At 44.0% G+C, this 21,424-nt stretch overlaps 1 protein-coding gene across 1 annotated transcript in view; it reads right to left on the bottom strand.

The window, feature by feature from the left end:
* CTNNBL1 (catenin beta like 1) overlaps window positions 1–18,962 on the bottom strand; it is a 178,889-nt gene extending 159,927 nt beyond the window's left edge. The window contains exon 1 of the mRNA XM_079784788.1: window positions 18,829–18,962. Within this exon, the coding sequence (XP_079640914.1) occupies window positions 18,829–18,858 (30 nt within the window). The 5' untranslated portion in view covers window positions 18,859–18,962. The remainder of the gene's footprint in view (window positions 1–18,828) is intronic.
* Window positions 18,963–21,424: the final 2,462 nt, after the last annotated feature.

The following is a 21,424-nucleotide window of genomic DNA, read 5'->3' as shown; positions in this document are numbered from 1 at the left end:
TCAGCAATCGACAATTCACATGGTCAGAAGTGCCTCTGCTTCACACAATGTGAACCATGGCTAAAAATTATTTTTTTAATTAAAATGAGACTTCACCTCTTACTGACAATCACAACTAGAACATAAAGTTGAATATCAGACCAGTTAACCAGTTTCCATCTTGCTCTAATGGTGGTTTTAAGCACACAGAGAGGGTGAAGGAAAATTATTAAACAAAATGTTTAATCTTCTAATTATAGGATATTGCAATCTTCATTATGGAATCCCGTGCAATCACTGACACAAGTCATGTTAGCCAGAAAGCAGAAACCATATCTTTTTTCATTCTCACCATTGAGCCTTCTGTGTCCTTGTAAGTTCTGTGGGGGTAAAAAAAGAAATCTTTGGCAAAAAAAAAAAAAAAGAGGTAAAAGATTCAGAATTTCTGTTTCTCCGAGTTCATTATGCTGAGTGAGGTGTAAGGATCCCCAGTAGAAGCCAGAGGGACAATATTCAGTGACTTTACACTGGCAGGCTGAGCAGCCTGAGGGCTTCTGAAACTCTAAAGTCTTGTAAAAACTGCCCAACTCAGGTGCTGCTTAAACAATTCTTTTTACTTGCTGAAAAGTCCTGTCATCAGTGGTAAGAGATGCATTGAGAATTAGGGTGGTGCCCACCAATGGCACCTCTGGTGAGAAGGAAATCTGTTCCTCTGCAGATATGCTTGTACCATTGCTAATTTGTGTTATCTCTGCCAGCTCAGATCTCTATGTGCTAACTCAGGAGAGAGAGTCTCTGCCAACCAACTCTGACAAGTCTGATGGTAGAACTCCCACTGGAGAATCAGCAAAGACAGCAAAGGCAGGCAGGCAATTATTCCCTTTCATTAGGAAAAGTTCTTTTTAAGTCTTTTTTTTTTTAATTTTGAAAACAAAAAGTAGCCAGTCACAGCCACTGCTCACTGCTGTCACTTACACAATTGGCAAAAACTGAAATTACTCCCTAAGCCAAGTGAAAAAGATATCCTGGAAGTAACCAGAAATGGCTGTGCCCCTTTAATTACCCACTGTAATGTAAAACCAGGCATGAAGAGGATGGCCACAGCAGATCTGGACAAAACAGCAGTGATATTTAATCATCAGTCCAGACCATCTGCAACTGTTTTGCAGAAGCACATAAAATTTATGGATTCCAAAGCTTCCTACAAGTTACCAGGTGCTGAGGGTCAGTTGCATTGTCCTCAGGTCCACCAGGGGCTGCCTGCTTCATTCTCTCCAGGCCAGGGTGCTCAACAAAAGGCACGATGCCCACATTTTCTGTGCCAAGCCTGGCACTCGGATAGTGTTGCTTCTTGATTAAGCCAGAACACAGATTAAATGTTTAGAACTGGGAGGTTCTGAAAACAACCCAGGCAGGAAAGCAATTATCCTAGGGAGAGCACAAGCGTCAGCTGCAGCCTCTGCAGCACGAAGGTGAATTCTATGCCGCCTTGAACAACTACGCTGACCAGATTGCTCCCCTCCAATCTCTTCTCTGTTCCACAGATGCAGTGATCTTTTAAAACATAAACCAAATGTATCACTCCACAGCCTAAACCCCTAATGGCTTCCTGCTGTACTGAAAATAAAATAATAATTTTAGGGTTTCCCCTCCTCCCCACAGCTGACCTTTCTGTCCTTATCTCAACTGCCCCCTCCTCCCTCAACATGCTCGAGTCACACCTGCCTCAAACATCACAAGCTTATTCTCACATCTTGTATTGGTTTTTCCCATTGCTATTCCCTCAGCACTTCATATGCCTGGATCTTTCTTATTCAATTCTCACTCAAATGTTACCTCCTGCGAGGCCTTCTAGAACATTCTGATGTTCCCCCAAACTTCTATTACATCAGCCCCCCCCCCCATCATATCCCTATTTGAATATCTTGTTTTTGTTTATCTAGTATTTGTTTGCTTGTTCAGTGTTCTTATTAATTTGTGTTTGTTTTCCTTGTTTACTGTCTGTCTTGCCTCTCTGGATATAAGTTCCATAACACAAGGAACTGTGACTGTCCTGTGCACCACTCTATTCCCAATGTCTAATATAACATCTTGCATTTAGTAGGCATTTAATAAACATTTGTTGAATAATTAAAGAATGGAAGGTTCAATATGGATCACTAATCCAAATAAAATTTACTAACCTTTGAAAATCTGGATGGACACACAGCCTGACTGTGAGCATATGTCATAAGGCCCTATAGACATTGGTTGGCTATTTGCCAACCCCCGTAGAATGACTAGGAAATAACAGTAAAGGGAGACAAGACAAAAATGGAGACCTTGTAGACTCCCAACACTGTAGAACTGAAAACTCTGCAAGCCTCTTGGGTAGGGTCTTGCCCAAACTGTTCTTTCACAGGAAGATCAGATGGGCCGGCAATGGTGATTACCCATGGGCTGAGACAAAAGTTTGGGTCTTAAAGATCCAATTAAGGCAGGGCTACACCAAATGAGGCACACTATATGAGGTGGGTCCAGTCCCAGCCAGCAAAGTCCTTGGATGAGGCTGTGTAGTTGGGAACCAGAGAGAAGATACATACTAAGTCTAAAAGAAACTGGTATGTGTGTGTGTGTGTGTGTGTGTGTGTGGGGGAGAGAGAGAGAGAGAGAGAGAGAGAGAGAGAGAGAGAGAGAGAGAGCGAGCGCACACGCGGGCGCGCGCTTTGGGAGGAGAGTGGGGAAGGAGAAATAGGAAATACAGCAAATGAGGGAGCCAACAGCCAAACACAAGACAGGAATTGGGCAGAGGCATGAGCAAGTCAGAAATAAGCACAGTCTTGGGTGATTGCTATAACTATTTCATGGGCTAGTGGGCGTGTGAATTTATTTATAAGACTAGCTTAAAGATATAGGGTCAAGCAATCAGACAGGTAAATGGCTCCCCTCCAGAAAAATAAGCAGCCATACAAAAAAAGAGTCCCTCCATAGAAAACCAGGTTGAGCCCCTATTTGTGCTAGTTTCTCCTGAAAGACTCATTAGTGGGCAATAGTAATTATTCAGATATTCTTCAGTCCCCAAGAGCTAATAGTAGGCAAAAAGATGCTAGAAGAAATGCTAGATGAGAAATGAAGACAAGTTACACTAGCACCGTGGTCGGCAAACTGTGGCTCACGAACCACATGCAGCTCTTTGGCCCCTTGAGTGTGGCTCTATCCACAAAATACCACGGCCTGGGCGAGTCTATTTTGAAGAAGTGGCGTTAGAAGTTTAAATTTTAAAAATTTGGCTCTCAAAAGAAATTTCAATCGTTGTACTGTTGATATTTGGCTCTGTTGACTAATGAGTTTGCCGACCACTGCACTAGCATGATTTCTAGTATTTACAGGCTTCAGTATCTAATAAAAGAGCCCTAAAGTTTTACAGTTCATCCAAAGATGACCAAGAATACTAATTCCTCATTTATTCAACAATCTTAGCTTTTCATGGCACCACTAAAAGAAAGCAAAAAATGCCTCAAAGGTTACATAAAATCCTATAAAACAAACAACACTAAGGAGTGACAGCTGGCATCAAAGAGAAGATGGGGAAAAAAAACACTATAAAAATTGGCACAAAAACACAAAATCTCTCTAACACTCCAAGTGTTTTAATGCGGGATTAAAAGCTTTCCATACATCAAAAGGTCATGCAAGAATCTGAGCACAATTAACACTTGCTCATAATAATGATCCTGAGACAACAGTGTCATCTATTGAGAAAGGCAAGAATGTCTTATGTTTTAGAAAGAACTCCACACAAGATGAAAAATTCAAGTTTTGAATATGTCAAGGGGGAGGCAGCATGGCATGTTCATGAAGAAGAAAAAAAAAAGAAACAACACTGCTCTGAATCCCATTTTATTGCCAAGTAGTTGGGATTCCAAGGTAAGTCACTTTCCTCTCTGTGCTCAGCCTTCCCCAAAAGAGGCTGGGATAAATAATTTCTAGGTCCTTCTTGTTCCAGCCCACTTGTAAGCTTCAGTTATCTGGAAAATCTGTTTATGAGGAACACCACATTTTCCAAAGACACTGAGATAAAAGAGGAGTTAGTACAATTCAAGACAACCTATATCACCCTTTTAAAAAAGAACCTCATTATGGGTTTCTTTCAGCTATAACCCCCAATTCATCAATGGTAATGTCTTTTTCTTGTCCTCTTTTATTGCTGAGTTGCAGCATTCTGTTGATTCTTTGGCATCTCTACTTTCCCCTGTCCAACAGTTATTCCTGGCTAGAGCCCCTACTCCATGTTTCAGCTTCTCTATCAACAATTATGTAACCTGGAAATGCTCAAGTTTCTCTTATCATGAATATGAGAAGCTATTAGCTAGTCCTATGGAAGCATTAATATTCAAAGAAGCTGGTAAAAGATAACAGGACAAACTATAGCTACAATTCTTTTCTTTTTATCCAAAGCTGCAAAGAAAATAGCATTCCAATACTGCTAGGGGCTAATTCCAGCAGGTCATAAATGCAAGAAGTTCATCAAAAGGTTGGTGAACCTTGAGGCTTCAGCAGGGCTGAAGGTACATGTTATTGTCTACTGCCAGACAGCTGAGGGCATTTCCCCAAACCTGAAAATCTACATGTTATTACCTGCTGCTGGACAAACAGCTGAACAGCTGAAGGCAGTTCCCCCATCCTGATAATCTTACTGTTTACCAAACTTTACCTTTGATATATATATATATATCTACTTTGCTATAGGCCAAAATGTGTGACTAAAAAGCCCTGGGTCCAGAGATTCAGAGAGAACTTAGTTACTAAAGCTAAGCTCCATCTGACTCCCCCATGCATCCCAAATTTATACTTCATGTCTAGTCTCTTTATTAATTTACTTGCAGCCCTTCTCCAGATTCCTGAACCCTTCTAGATGCTGAGAAACACCCGGCACAACACGAAACACCAACAGAGGATGGATATCCTGTTAATGTTTAAGTCTATTAAAGGTCCCAAAAGTAACCTTAAACTCAGTTCCTCTTAACTGGAGAGAGGGGAGTCAAGTAAAAAATGCAATCAATCCTCAATTTTTTGTATTAACAGAATGAGCACATGAATATAGTTAGCCACATGCAGAGATAAGCATCATAATATTCTGTGCTTGATTTTAAATCCTTCTAGGTTCAGTCAATGACTTTGAACATTGATGGGTAGTTGAAGAGAAGTCTAAAGAGCCAAAGTAGATAATCTGCTTACAGGCAACTGATAATATAAAATGAGCTAAGAGATGAAAATGTATTGTAGTTGTTTCACTAGATCTTTTGATGAATTTGGGATGAAAATAATCTAGTTTCTATTTATCAACCCACAATGGAGCTGAGGTCCTAAAATTTAGGTCAACACTTTCAGATCAGTCACACCTTGAATTCCATGAAAAGGAAAATGGTTTTGAACTATTCAGCTGAAATACTAGAATCAAATAGCTGACCTTGGAGAAGGTAAGAATTCCTGCTATACCTTTTCCCAAGTCTAATTTCTCTATAGCTACACAAGACTCAGACCAAAACCAACCACTTCCTTCAGGAACTTTAGGGGAGGAGGAGGAAGAAAAAGAAAGGAGTAATTTGTAAATGAGATTCCTGATTCTAGAAAAGAGGGAAAATGAGATATCTGAGTGATATTAAAGAGACCTTTTCTCTTTAATCGATGTTTCTCTCTCTCTCTCTCTCTCTCTCTTTCAAAACCAATTTAAAAAAACATAAGAGACCTGGAGAAAGGGATTACTGCATTGATGACATAATTCTTGATATCAATGACTGCTAACTGTGGTGGAAGAGGATGTGCTTCTATGGCATATGTGGGTGACAAACTGTTCTCATTTCCTTTTACAGAATTCTAAACCTTAACCTCCAAGGGAACCAATGACCTTGAGAATACTAAGGCAGCTTTGTAGAATTAAAAAAAAAACACATTTTTTTTTTGGGGGGGGGGGTACAGCATATGCACTGTTTGTAATTATCCTATATAATAAAAGGCTAATATGCAAATTGTCCCCTTGACTGGGAGTTCGACCATGGAGCAGGGCCAGCCAACTGTCCGCAGCCCCTACCCCCGACTGGGTCGGGCCAGCCGAACCCCACCTATGCATGAATTCATGCACCAGGCCTCTAGTATCAATAATAAAAATCAACAGATAACATTTACTGGGCACTTGCTATGTGTGAGGCACTATACTAGTGAGCACTACCCATACTGTGCTCACTTAATCCTGTATTTTAAAAAGATGGTAAGATAAACCCAGCTGGTACAGCTCGGTGGTTGAGCATTAACCTATGATTCAGGAGGCCAAGGTTTGATTCCTTGTCAGGGCACATGCCCAGGTTGCAGCTTGATCCCTAGTAGGGGGTGTGGGTGTGTAGGAGGTAGACAATCAATGATTCTCTCTTATCATTAACTAGAGGCCCGGTGCACGAAATTCGTGCACGGGGGGCGGGGGGCAGTGGGGAGTGTGTCCCTCAGCCTGGCCTGCACCCTCTCCAATCTGGGACCCCTCATGGGATAACCAGCAGTTGGACATCCCTCTCACAATTCAGAACTGCTGGCTCCTAACCACTCACCTGCCTGCCTGATTGCCCCTAACTGCTTCTGCCTACCAGCCTGATTGTCCCTAACTGCTCCCCTGCTGGCTTGATTGCCCCTAACTACCTCTGCCTCGGCCCACACCTGGTACCCAGGATTCCCTCCTCCAGCTGACCACAGGCACCCAGGATCCGGGCTTCTCTCCCTCTGGTCAGCCATAGGCGCCCAGGCTGGCTGCAGCCTTAGGGGATGGTGGACAGGGGGCTTCGCCTGTGCTGCAGCTGCAAGTGCTGGCGCCCAGGACTGCAGGGTGGGCGGATTCTCCATCTACCATGCTGTAGCCAGCTGCAGGTGCTGGCACCTGGACCACAGGGTGAGCGGCTTCTCTGTCTCCCAGGCCACAGCCAGCCACAGGTACTGGTGCCCGGGACTGCAGGGTGGGCGGCTTCTTTGTCTCCCAGGCCACAGCCAGCCGCAGTTACTGGTGCCCAGGTCCGCAGGGTGGGTGGCTTCTCTGTCTCCCAGGCCACAGCCAGCCGCAGGTGCTGGTGCCCAGGACTGCAGGGTGGGTGGCTTCTCTGTCTCCCAGGCCACAGCCAGCCGCAGGTGCTGGTGCCCGGGACTGCAGGGTGGGCGGCTTCTCTGTCTCCCAGGCCACAGCCAGCCACAGGTACTGGGGCCCAGGACCTCAGGGTGGGCGGCTTCTCCATCTCCCGGGCTGCAGCCAGCCACAGGTACTGGTGCCCAGGACCGCAGGGTGGGCGGCTTCTCCATCTCCTGGGCTGCAGCCAGCCTCAGGTACTGGTGCTGGTTTCTCCATCTCTCCCAGGACGTGGGGCGGGTGGACATGGGGTGGGCAGCTTCTCCAGCTGGCTGTAGCCTGGGATCATAGGGCAAGTGGCTTCTTCATCTCCCAGATCGCATCCACCCTCAGGTACTGGCACCCAGTTTCTTGTCTCCCCCAGGACGTGGGGAGGGCGGCTTCTCCAGCTGGCTGCAGCTTGGGATCATGGGGCAGGCGGCTTCTTCATCTCCCAGGTCGCAGCCAGCCTCAGGCGCTGAGGCCGGGTTTCTCAGTCTCCCCCAGGAGGTGGGGCAGGCGGACCTGAGGTTTCTGCTGCTGGCTGCAGCCTGGGATCACAGGGCAGGCGGCTTCTTCATCTCCCGGGCTGCAGCCAGCCTCAGGCACTGGCACCTGGTTTCTTGTCTCCCCCAGGACGTGGGGTGAACCGCTTCTCCAGCTGGCTGAGGCCTGAGATCACAGGGCAGGCAGCTTCTTGGTCTCTGTGGCTGCAGCCAGCCTCAGGTGCTGGGGCCCGGTTTCTCCGTCTCCCCAGGACGTGTTGGGCAGGCGGACCTGAGGCTTCTGAGGCTGGCTGCAGCCTGGGATCATGGGGCAGGCGGCTTCTTGGTCTCTGTGGCTGCAGCCAGCCTCAGGCGCTGGGGCCCGGTTTCTCCGTCTCCCCAGGACGTTGGGCAGGCGGACCTGAGGCTTCTGAGGCGGGCTGCAGCTTGGGATCATGGGGCAGGCGGCTTCTTGGTCTCTGTGGCTGCAGCCAGCCTCAGGCGCTGGCGCCTGACTTCTCCAACTCCCAGAGACCTGGAGAGGCTGGGGGGCGGGGCTGCCGCCATGTTTTCAGTTTAATTGCATACTCACTCAGATTGAATGGTGGGCGTGGCTGGGGCGTGGCTGGTGGGCGTGGCTTGTGAGTGTAGCGGAGTGATGATTTGCATACTACTCTATTATTAGATAGATGTTTCTCTCTCTCTCCCCTTTCCTCTCTGAAACCAATAAGACTATCCTACATAATAAAATGGTAATATGTAAATTACCATCACTCCGCTACGCCCACGATTGGGCCAGCAGGAGGCGCAGGGGGCGGGACTCAGGGTGGCCGGGGTAGCTGATTGGGCCAGCAGGACGCTGAGCTCGCGGCGCAAGTGGCGCCGGGAGCTCAGCGTCTGTGTCATGGCTGCGCCGGAGGCTTTAGGAAGGCCTGGGGCACCAGCGGACAGACAGCCAGCCGGCTCCCCCGCGATCAAAAGCCAAAGCGGGGGAGCTGTCTGTCTGTCTGCGCCGGCGCAAGGCCTTTCGAAAGTCTCCGCCGCACCGGAGGCTTTCGGAAGGCCTGGGGCACCAGCGGACAGACAGACAGCTGGTGCACCAGGTGCATGATTAAATCATGCACTGGGCCTCTAGTATATTATAAAAGACGGTGAGATGAGATAACACTATTATATAATCTTCATTCTAAAGTTGAAGACCTGAGGCTTAAAGAGATTAACTGAGCCAAGATCACATAACTTGCAACCAACAGAGGAAGATTTCAAACACAGGCAGTTGGCCCAGAGTTTGTGTTCATACACGACATTAAACATTAAATGAAGATGCCTAATGGGCACGCTCAGAACATCATGTGCTTGGAATTATTTTCTCCAACAATGCTGAAGAAATTATTTTCTTCAAGTTATTTTGAACCATCCACATTCTCCAATGTAGTCGTTTTTATACATGAAAACTTCTCTATTGGGGTAAGCCTTATAAATCCAATCCCCAATTTAAACAATAACCACCTAGTGAGAGACTGAAGAAAAAGGTAAGGTTGTCTCATTCTTCCTCAAGTTCACTTCCAAAATTAGGCATCTCAATTAGACCTATCTCCAAGAAAGCTGAAATAGGTAGGACTGAAGAGTGTCCCATCAAAGAAGAGTGTTCTGTTGGTCTATGAAGAAGATAAACCCACATTCACTATGCCAATATGAAATCCACAAAGGTAAAAAGTAAGACCAACTAGAAAGCTACTTATATGACTAAGTCCCATGAGTCTAAAGTAAGATGATGGCGCTTTAAAGAGAAAGGAAGGGACAGAAGACTACTGAAGAAACAACTCCTCTGCAAAGCCTTCCCAACTTCCCAGCGGCAGAGCTGCTCCTGCCTCTGTGCCACCACATCTTGCTCACACCTCTGTAAACAGCACTGACACTGCGTACAGGCTTATCAGTTTTGAAATCTGTGGGATGCTCCCACTAGTGTATAAGCCTCACAAGAGCAAGAACTGTGACTTAATCATTTTCAACTCCTGACAACTTGATTCCTGAGAGAGGAACTAGTCCTCTGCTTATGAGCTTGCATGATCCATGAGGAAAAGAACCATGCCTTTCGATCGTGGAGCCCTTTCATCTTGGAGAAATAGCTCCAAGGCTTCTTCACGTCTACTGAACAGAGACAGCCCTGACTAAAATGAAAAATTGTTGGTAGGTGGTGGGGTAGGTAGAGAGATGCAGAGAATTATGTGATACCAGAACATCTGGCCAGAATGTTCAGTAAACACATGAAAGTCAAATCAGAGCCAGTGAACTAAGAGTTGTCTACATAAAGGTGCTGAAAGACAGAAGACAAAAGAATGTATGAGTCAAGAAAATCTTTGGCCTTAAAGAGGGCATTGACAACTAACAAGAACAAAAGTGTTAGACATTGTACAAAATAACTGACTAGTCAAAAAATGTCAAGGTCATATAAGACAAAGAAAATGACAATTAAATGCAATTGAGATCCTGGATAGGATCCCAGAACAGAAAAAGAACATTAGCGGAAAAACTGGTGACATTTGAGTTAAGTCTGTAGTTTAGTATGTTACTGGTATATAAATGTTAATTTCCTGGTTTTGATCATTGTACTATGGTTATAAAATATGTTAACTTTATGGGATGCTGAGTGAGGAGTATACGAAAACCATTTCCTATAAGTTTAAAATTAGTTCAAAATAAAAAAAATGTTAATGTAGGTTTTATAGCAAGAGTAGCAAGACATAATGAGGAAGAGGAGAACAATTCAGAAACTGAAGTAAAAGATTTGAATCAAACTTTCTTGATGTCTACCATGAAAGCAAAGATACAAGTCAGCAAGCAAATGAGCTTTCCAAAAGGGGCAAATAACCAGAGCATATTTGAAGGCATGTACTAGTTATTCACTCAATCGATTATTAAACACCCATTATTAGGCATCTATTATGGGGAAGACACTGCTAGGTGCTGGTCCCTGCCTCTAAGTTCACTGTCTCGTGTACAAGGAAACGATACATATGTGTTTTGTGAGTATAAAAGAATACACTAGGGAAAAGAGAGAGGATAAAAAGGTTAAAGGGAGGAAATGAACATAAGAAGAAAATCACTCAGGAGATAAAACAGAAAACACCCTGAAGTGGGAATAGCTTTTTTATGTTATTGATAGTCTTACAACTAACAAAAAGTAACTTCAAAAAGCACTAAACTGTCATGCAAAAAGCCTATTTCACAATGCTATAAAATAATACCAGCTTTATAAGTAAAATAAGGCGACCAATGAATGAAAAATATATCTGAGCACAAAGTGTTCAGCCCTCCAATGTTTCTTAAATGCACACCATCAAGAGAGAGAGAGAGAGAGAGAGAGAGAGAGAGAGAGAGAGAGAGAGAAGCTCAATTACAAACTATACTACTTTAAGAGAAAGAGGCAGATAATAACAAATGCAACTGCTAAACAAACAAGAAAAAATGCTTATTAAAGCAAATTTGAACTAACTTTATATACCTAATAGATTAATGAGGAAAATTAAATTATGACAACCAGTAATATCAAGTGCAGTAAAACCAGAACACACACTACTCTTAGCACTGTAAACTGATAAAGGATTAATTCCATATGAGCACTATGTATTGCTTAACATAATTACATCTAAAGTGACCCCATCATCTCCTGCCACTCCCCTCATTTGCTCAATGCTCTGAACATTTCACTCCCATGCTTTTGCTCTCACTAATCCAAGTCAAGAATGATTTTCCTCAACCCCTTTATTGCCCCACAGAATTCCTATTCATTCAAAACTGAGATTCCAATGTCATCTCCCTTTTCTTCAATGACCAAACCAAATCCATTCCCACCAATACATCCCCTCTCCAGGCATATCCAATCATTCCTTCTATTGTGCTTTATTCACACAGTTAGATGTTAAAATGTCTGTCTTGCTCCTTAAATTATGAATTCTTTAAGGTCCAGACAATGTCTTAATAATTTTAGTACATGTAATACTTAGCACAGAATATGGCACACAGTAATTACTAAGGACAGATAGGAGGGGAAAATGCCACATGACTAAAGAAATTCACTACAATATTATCTCCAAGGCTAAAAAAACTGAAAACCACCTACATACTCAATTTAGGGGAAAAGGGTCAGTCTCTCACCAAAAAAATACAAACATCTATATATATAAAAGCCCAAGTAACCGTTAAACTGGTAGCCATGATGTGCATGACCACCAGGGGTCAGACGCTCACCCCACAGGCATGGAAACATGGCACAGACTGATGAATCTCAGAGGGAAGGAGGCAAGGGGAAGGGTGGGAAGAGATTCCAAAGATCTTATATGCCTGCTAGAAGCCCAGTGCACAGATTCGTGTACCTGTGGGGTCCCTCGGCCTGGCCTGCAACCTCTCGCAATCTGGGACCCCTCGGGGGATGTAAGACTGCCAGTTTTGGCCCGATCCCTGAAGGCCAGGTCAAGAGATCCCACCGGTGCACGAATCCATGCACTGGGCCTCTAGTTAATAATAACATAAAGACTATGTAGAGTCCTGGCCAGTGTGATTCAGTTGGTTGGGCACAGTTCTGTGCACCAAAAGGTTGCCCACTCCATTCCCAGTCAGGGCACATGCCCGGAATGCAGGCTTGATCCCCTATAGGGGATGTGCAGGAGGCAGCCAATCAATGTTTAACTCTCACATTGATGTCTGTCTCCCTCTCCCTCTCTCGCTCTCTCTCTCTTAACATCAATTAAAGTATTTTTTAACCAAAACTATATGTAGAAACACAGGAAATATTTCTGACAATGTTAAATTGAAAATATAACACAGGAGCATTTGAGATCTTGGTTCCCCAGCATATGTCATCAGCTTGGCCCAAATAAAAGTATAAAAATAAAATAAAACACAAAATAATGTATACACAATAGTTATAGCCATGCAAAATACCTAAGGACTGTGGGAATATAAAAATATTTATTAGATTAGGGTATTAGTTTTCCTTTTCTCAAATACTTTATTTTAATACTGGTGTTGTTGGTGTATTGTTATTAAGAATTTTTATTACAAAAAGGAGAAATAATAAGGGGAAAGGAACATGATTATAGATTCCTATAAGCACCTGCCATCCAAGGAAATGCTATAATATCACTGATAGGTGACAAGAGTAGTGGGTGTCTGCAATATTGTCAAAACCAAGGGTCTCTGACCCCAATCTGCCTCAAACAGAATATTTCTCATGTCACAAAGGAAGTCATTCCCAGTGAGCCAACCTGCACTAAATGCGAAGTCCTTATTGCAAAACTTTGGATATAAGAACTTTTTCCAGACATCTGTGAAATTAGTATTAATGAGAACACCCTGGAGTTTATATGTGCAGCAGAAACTTCTCAGCCAAGGAACTGCTGGGCACACTTCTTGATGAGACGTCTAAGCCTGAAGGCATCAAAAAAGTACATTTCCATATTGGGAACTTAGCTGGTTTCCTCTTTAAGACTTTTCCCAACACCTCCTGTCCACATTATAATTCTCCTGTCTTCTCAAATGAATAGTTAACATATGTCAAGGATATAAGGCATATACAGAGAGGCCCTTACTGCCTAACTCGATTACTAGAAGAACCAATCTCCACAGAAAATAGGAATCTTCCCACCAAGTTGCCTGGAAAATTAAATTTAGTGAGCACACTAAAAATGTTAAATACTTTTAATAAACATTTTTTGACATTACATATTTTCTTTGCTTACCTGTGCCTCTAAATTTTAGGAAAGAGCCAGAAGTTATATAGCTGATTCCCCTCATTTTATAGGTGATTTTATAAGAGATTTTAAAAAATCATGTACAGAGATGAGAAGTGACTTGTCCTGAATCACTCAGATAAGTAATGATAAAGGTAGGATTAAAACTTAAATCTTCCAGATTTTCAGTCCTGTTTCAGTCTACTACATCAAGCTTTTTTATACCTTGAAATCTCTAAAGCTCTTGGTCTAAATAATTAGTATCACAGAATTTTAAAGCTAGAAGGGACCTCAGAGAGACTTACTTAATCCCCTCATTAGGCATGTGAGGAAACTGAGGCCCAGGAAGATTAAGTGATTGCTCTCAATATCTTGGATGACAGGGGAAAAGTATAATTTAAGCTAAAAAAAAAACAAAACAAAAAAAACCCGCAAACTAATGGCCATGAAAAGGGAGAATGTCTCAGCTGGAGAAAAAATGTTTTTAATGTAGACCGTTCTAGACCAGGGGATCTCAAATGTGGTCCCTGGATCAATAGGTTCACATCACCCGGGATCTTGTTAGAAATGCAAATTTTAAGGTCCCATGGGAGACTTACTGAATCAAACTCTGGTGGTGGGGATATTCAAATCAGACATCTTGTTCCCACATGTCCCTGAGAAATGAACTTTAGTGGTAATGTTGATAACTATAATCAGTGACACTTAAAATTTACGCATTCTTCTATATGTGTGCCATACTTCAGTTTTGTTTTGTTTTTAATTTTTAAAAAGCTAAAAACAAAATGGAAAACTAGATTTGGGTATTCAGAAGTTTTAGTTCCACCTCTACTCCTTACTGGCTCTTAACCTTGCTCAGGTAGGTTGACCTCTCTAGCTTGAGTTTCCTTTTCTATTAAAACAAAAGGTATGCCAAGAGGCATGTTGAGAATTAAATGTAAGAATTTATCTGAAAGCACTTTAGCTCAGCATGTGGCACAAAATAGACAAACAGTACAGCACAGTGTTTAGGAACTTCACCAATAAGATAGTTTACTTTTTGTACCTCATCTATGCAACAGGGATTAAAAATAGCACCTTCCTCATAGGGTTGTTGTAAGAATTTAGAGAGATGATACAGGTAAGTAGGCATCTTTCATATCTACAAAGTGCTACTGTTTTCAAAGAGTTTCTGTATCCATTAACTCGTAGATGATCTTCATGACTTCCACAAAAGGATGGTGCAATTGAATGGTTACAGATTAGATTCTAGACAGTACTATCCTTTAACAACAGGAGTGTACATGGATCTTTCAGAAAGGAAAATGCATGAATAGTGTAGGTTGGGAGTGAACAGAGATAGAAATAAGGAGATCAGGATTCTGCTTTCAACTTAGCCACTATCTTGGCCCATAACCTCAGGGAAGTCCCTTTACCAAAATGTGTTCACTTTTCATCTGCAAACAAGTTGCTTGAATGAGATTATCTATAACATCTCTCAAAATGAAATTCAAACTCCTTATCATGGTCCACAGAAAGGCCTACATTTTCCAACACCTCCTATCATCTGCCTACAACTCCAGCCTCATCACCTGCCATTCTCCTGCTCACTCACCATCAAAGCTCTTTTTGATCCTCCAACTGGCTGCACCATCTTCTACCTCATAGCCTATATAGTTGCTGTTCCCTCTGCCATGATCATTCTGCCCTTTCCACAAGGTTGGCTCCACAAGTCCTTTAATGTCCATTTCGCAGAGAGTCCTTTCCAGACCATATTATCTATATACTAGAGGCCCAGTGCATGATTTAATCATGCACCTGGTGCACCAGCTGGCTGTCTGTCCGCTGGTGCCCCAGGCCTTCCGAAAGCCTCCGGCGCAGCCATGACACAGACGCCACTGGCGCCGCGAGCTCAGCGTCCTGCTGGCCCAATCAGTTACCCCGGCCACCCTGAGTCCCGCCCCCTGCGCCTCCTGCTGGCCCAATCGTGGGCGTAGCGGAGTGATGGTAATTTACATATTACCATTTTATTATGTAGGATATAAAACCCTAATATGCAAATAGACTGAACAACCAAACAACCAGTCGCTATGACGTGCACTGACCACCAGGGGAAGCGCGCGGAACACAGCAGGTGTCACCTGCAGCGGGATGGTGGAGCAGGTGAGCGGGGGTGCCAGACCAAGGCAGGGTGCTGGTTGCTGTCATCAGGGTGAGCCTCTGGTGGTTACTGAAAATTCTTTGCTCCCGTGTGCCACGATCCCGCCGGGCGCTTGCACCTGCTGCCAGCGCCAGCAGCAGGTACGAGTGGGGCTGGTGCTAGAGCCGCCACTCGCACCTGCTGCCGGCACCTAGAGCCGGCCCCGATGGCTCTGTGCCGTCAGCGGGTGCAAACAGCAGCTGCTGGCCCTGATCGCCCCTGAGGGCTTCTCCACACACACCCCCCCCCCCCCCCCGCTCCTGAGGGGCAATAGGGGCAGCAGGAGCTGCTCGCACCCGCAGCTGGCGCTGGCCCCAATAACTCCACACTGTCAGCATGTGCGAGCAGGGCCAGCACTGTCAGGTAGCGGAAGCGGGGCTGCCGGCAGACAGGGGACTAGGACCGTGGCAGGGGGGCCAGGCAGGGGCATGGAGAATGGGCTGAGACCCACCCCTGTGCCCACCACAGCCTCGTGGCCCACAGTTCCTTTCAAGGTGCATGAATTCGTGCACTGGGCCCCTAGTCTAAAATAATAGGTCCCGTCTCCCATTCCCAGAGGTTACTTTCTTTAGCAGCACTGTCCAATAAAAATAGTCTGAAAGCCACAAAAAGCCAAATATATAACTTTAAATTTTCTAATTGCCACAATAAGTTTTTTAAGTGACATTAATTTTAATAATACATTTTCTTTAAGCCAATATATACTAAGTATTATCATTCCAACATGTAATCAATATAAAAATTATTAATGTATTTTTAATTCATTTTTTCATACTAAATATTGAAAATACAGTGTGTATTTTACACATATATCATATCCCAATTTGAACTATCCACATTTCAATGGTTGACAGTCACATGTGCCCAGTGGCTACTATACTGAACAGCACAGTTCTTTAGTATTACCTGCATACTCTTCAAAGCACTTATCACAATCTGAATTCTTATTTACTCACTTATTTTGTTACTTTCCCACCAGACTATAAGCTCCACAAAAGCAAGAACCTTGTCTGTTTGGTTCAATAATTATTTGTTGAGCAAATGAATGAACCTCTTCTAGCTTTAATATTCCATGAGTCAATGTCTAGCCATTCTATCACCCAAACAGACATACTCAATTCAACAGCATTCCTATTTCCTTCCTTCTTTTAATTACTGTCTTAAAAAGAGAAATATTTTGGCTTTACCTCTCCCCATTTTATAAGTCCTGTCTAGTTTCTAAGGTCAGTTCTTTGTGTAGTGGCTGAGGTAGTGGCACGAATATAATTGCTAACATTTATTGAATGTTTACCATTTGACAAGCATTGGTCTAAGCTTCACAAGAGACCTATGTGGTAGGTATCAACATTGCCCCCCGCCCCCCGCCCCATTTACAGATGAGGAAACCAAGGCATAGACGGGTTAAGCATTTTGTTCAAGGTTATACCTTGAACAAAATGGTTGGAATCTGTTATGAGCAAAACAGATTCCAGGCAACAGGGGCTCCAGACTCATGACTCTCAATTACCTATTCTTTATACTGCAGAGCTGGTCCAGTACAAATATGAGGCTAGCTAAATGTGTTATTTTAGTAGCTAAATTAAAAGGTGAGTAGCTACATTAAAAAGTAAACCAAGCCAGGCTGGTGAGGCTCAGTGATTGAGCCTCAACCTGTGAACTAGGAGGTCTCAGATTGGTTTCAGTCCAGGCTGCGGGCTTGGTCCCCAGTGTGAGGCATGTGGCGGGGGGCGGGGGGGGGGCGGGCAGTCAGTGGTCTCTCTCATCATTGAGTTTCTATCTCTCTATACCTCTCCCTCTCTGAAGTCAATAAAAATATATTTTTTTTAAAAAGTAAACAGAGCCCAGCTGGTGTGACTCGGTGGTTGAGCGTCAACCAATGAACCAGGAGGTCAGGGTTCGATTCTCAGGGAGGGCATATGTCTGGGTTCTGGGCTCAATCCGCAGTAGGGGGTGTGAAGAAGGCAGCCGATCCCATGATTCTCTCTCATCATTGATGTTTCTCTCTCTCCCTCTCCCTTCCTCTCTCTGAAATCAATAATTTTTTAAAGTAAACAAACAGCCGAGACCGGTTTGGCTCAGTGGATGGAGCGTCGGTCTGCGGACTGAGGGGTCCCGGGTTCGATTCCGGTCAAGGGCATGTACATTGGTTGCGGGCGCATCCCCAGTGGGGGGTGTGCAGGAGGCAGCTGGTCGATGTTTCTCTCTCATCGATGTTTCTGGCTCTCTATCCCTCTCCCTTCCTCTCTGTAAAAAATCAATAAAATATATTTTTAAAAATTTTTTAAGTAAACAAACAGGTAAATTTTATTTTAAATATATTGTATTTCATCCATTATCCATAATGATCTCTTAATCAGCATGATCTATAATCAGTCATTAATAAGATTAATATGATGATGTAGTCAATACAAAAACTTTACTCCTTTCATACTGAATCTCCAAAACCCGGTGTGATTTTACACTTACAGTATTTCTCAATTCAGACTAGTCCCATTTCAAGTATTCAATAGCCATATGTGGCTAGTGGCTACAATACTGAACAGAACAGTTCTACTGCCTCTCACAAGGAGCCTCTTTAGAAAGCCAAAAGACGGAGGAAAATGTTAAGCTGAGAGCCAGGAGACCTCAGCTCTAATCCCAGTTCTTACTTGTTGAGTGACTCTGGATAAGTCCTTTCCGTCCTCCGGGCCACCGGTTCCCCACAAGAACCCTGAGCCAGGGGGACAGGAAGATTCTAGGGTCCATCCCATGTTAGTATTCCAAACATTTCCCAACATCTGCAGTTAATGTGGGTACAGCTTTCTACGCCTTAAAATCAACTTTCACACCCATTAGTTGACATAGTGCTCAAACAACGCTACTACATAGTTATTACTCTCTCCATTTTACACATACAAAACCCGAGGCTCAAAGAGGATGGAAGAACTTGTCCAAAAGCCCCGTAGCCAGTCAGTGGAGAAGCTGGGGCTCAAATGCAAGGACCAGCGCTCTCCCACCACCACAAACTCAATGACTGGGGAAGAAGAGAGTGAAGGGGGTGGTTGTGAAGAAGAGTTGAAGGGGACCGGGCCCAAGGGTAGGGTGAGGAGTCGCCCAGACGAGCTGAAAAGGGGCTCGAGCCTTGGAAAGGAATAAATGGAAAGAGCACAGGAGGGTCTCGAGAGGGAGTGAAGTGAAATAAGAGGCTCGGACCTCAGTGGCATGGGAAGTGAGGGGACCCGGGCCCGGGACTTGGGGTGAGGAAAGGTGAGATGAAGGGACTCTGGTCCTGCGACCTGCCACACGCATTCGGATAAGGAGGGTACGGCGCCCCAGCTCTCCCGTCCCTCCTACCTGGTAGCTGAGAAGTTCGCCCACGTCCATGCTTCCAGGCGCAGCTAACACTGATAACTCTGGTTCCTTGCCTCCACTCACAACCAAGCCGGGGACCCCTTCAGCAGCTCTGCAGCCACACTGCCGAAAAGCGCCGTGAGCGGGGACGCAGAGCCAATGAGGTAAAGGGTGCGCGACGCACGAGCCAGCCACACTGCGGTTAAAGGCGGCGCTGCCGTAAAGCGCGCTGCATTTGTGACAGCGCTGCTTCCGCCCGGAGCCTGAAGGGGGCGGGGAAAGGGGCGGAGACTTGAAGGAGGGCGGTGCCAGGAGAGGCAAGACCTTAGGAAACAAGATTTATTGCGCACTTCCTAAGGGCAGGGCGGGATGCAGGGGCTTCCCAGGAACAGATCTCTCTTGTTCCTTCCAGTGACCTAGGCAATTTTATCCTCATTTCACAGACAAGGAAGCTAAGATATAGAACTGCACTGTCCAGTACTATACCTACCCACCACACGTGGCTGATGAGAACTTGACGGTTTTGTTCAATGGATAGAGCGTCAGCCGGGGGACTGAAGGGTCCCTGGTTTGATTCCTGGTCAAGGGCACATGCCGGGGTTTCGGGCTCAATCCCCAGTATGGGACTTGCAGGAGACGAGCCGATCAATGGTTTTCTCTCATCATTGGTGTTTCTATCTCTTCCTCTCTGAAATCAATAAAAATATATTTAGGGAAAAAAAATTTTTTTAAAGAGAACTTGAAATATGGCTAGATTGAATTGAAATGTGCCATAAGGTAAATAAAATGCACACTGGATTTTTAAGACTTCTATTGATTACATATTGAAGTGATATTTTGAGTCAAATAAAATTATAAACTTAATTTCACACGTTTCTTTATCCTTTTAAATGTGTTTGGTAGAAAATGTAAACTACATAGGTGGCTCTCTTTTGTGGCTTGCTACCATTGTGTTTTTGTTGAATAGTGCTGGCTCAGAAAGTATATTGCCCAAGGCCATACAACTATAACTGGCTGAAAAACTGTTGGTGATCAGATTTCCCTCTTTGGGCTTCTGTTTATTCATTTATGCAAGACCTGATGGAAACTGGGTGATCTTATTTAAACCCAAGAAACATAAAAAGGTTTTCTGTAGAAGAAAGTTGCCCATCATTGGGAAAGAATAACTCAAAGAGAGCATCTGAGCTCCTGTGACTTGAATTAGTCTCTATCTTCAAAGGGTGTTAAGCCTATCCCTTACTCCCCTTAGCCATTAGCCATCTGTCCTTCGAGTTTATATTTGTCTTAGTCTTTCAGGCTGTTGGGGCTAGGGCGGGCAGGGATCATACACTGGGTGGCTTATAAACAACAAATTTATTTCTCACAGTTCTGGAGGGTAGGAAGTTCAAGATCAAGGCCCTGGCAGATTCGTTGTAGGATGTGGGCATGCTTTGTAGTTCCTAAATGTGCCTTGGAACTGTGTCCTCCCATGGCAGAAGGAGGTGAGAGAGCTTTCTTCTGCCTCTTATAAAAGCACTAATCCCATTCATAAGGGCTCCACCTTATGACCCAATCACCTCCCAAGGCCCCACTTCCTAATACCACCTTGAACACTAGAAATTCAACTTATGAATTTTGGGAGGACACACATATTCAGACCATAGCAATATTTATAATCATCCTCCCCAGCCCATCTTTACTGTCTCCAATTACACAAAAATTATTTTTATTCCTCAAAGTGCCAAATCCTCTCCTTTTCTGTCAGGCCACTAGCCCCACTCCTCATCCAATTCTTTCTCATTCTTCAGGTCTCTAATGTCACTTTCTTAGATTAGCTCAACTCACCTTCAGTCTGAGTAAGCAACCCCTCCTCATTATTTTCTTTCTTAGCACCTCCTCTACTGCACATGTCTGCTTTTGTAATTTGTACTTAATGGTTGATTATTTGTTTATTGACAGCCTCATTTACTGGACTCAGAGTCCATGAGAGCAGGAGTTATATATGTCATGTTCACCATTAAACCCTATTACAAAAAAGCCTCGTACAGTGCCTGACAGAGTAGGGAGTTTTCTCAATGAGCCTTGTGGGTCATGATAAGGAAACTGAATTTCATGCTGAGAACATTGGGACGATACTAAAACGTTTTAAACAGAGTTTTGTGATTAGGTTAAGAATCACCTATGCACTCTGCTTTGAACGGAGTTATTTCAGTGTCTTTTCTCCTCCTACTTAGCTGTAAGTATGGACTTTGCCTTGTTCAGGGCGTCAGGATAGAGAAATGGTGGTAGTGTGCCCTTCAGAACTGTGTACCCTTTAGAACTATGTCCGAGTTCTTGCTATGGTGGAGCCAGCTTGCAAGACAGGCTTGCAAGAGCCTATAGTTGAATTTTTAGGAAATTTGCAAATAGATTTACATCAGTGTAGTTGCTTGAAATCAGCCATAGTGGAAATGCTACAAATCAGATTTTTTTTCCAGTGGTTCTAGTCAAAGTCCCAACACATCTACCTGAGTGCTCTTGGGCAAGTTACTTTCTCTCTAAATTGCAGTTTCTTCATCTGTAAGGTATTCAACAATTATTTACCAATTGCCTACTCAATGCCAGACACAATTCTAGGCTC

Source organism: Cnephaeus nilssonii (genome assembly GCF_951640355.1).
Source record: "Cnephaeus nilssonii genome assembly, chromosome: 11".
Taxonomy (NCBI): domain Eukaryota; kingdom Metazoa; phylum Chordata; class Mammalia; order Chiroptera; family Vespertilionidae; genus Cnephaeus; species Cnephaeus nilssonii.
Note: the sequence above shows the minus strand (reverse complement) of the source record. Positions and strands in the feature narration are given on the sequence as shown.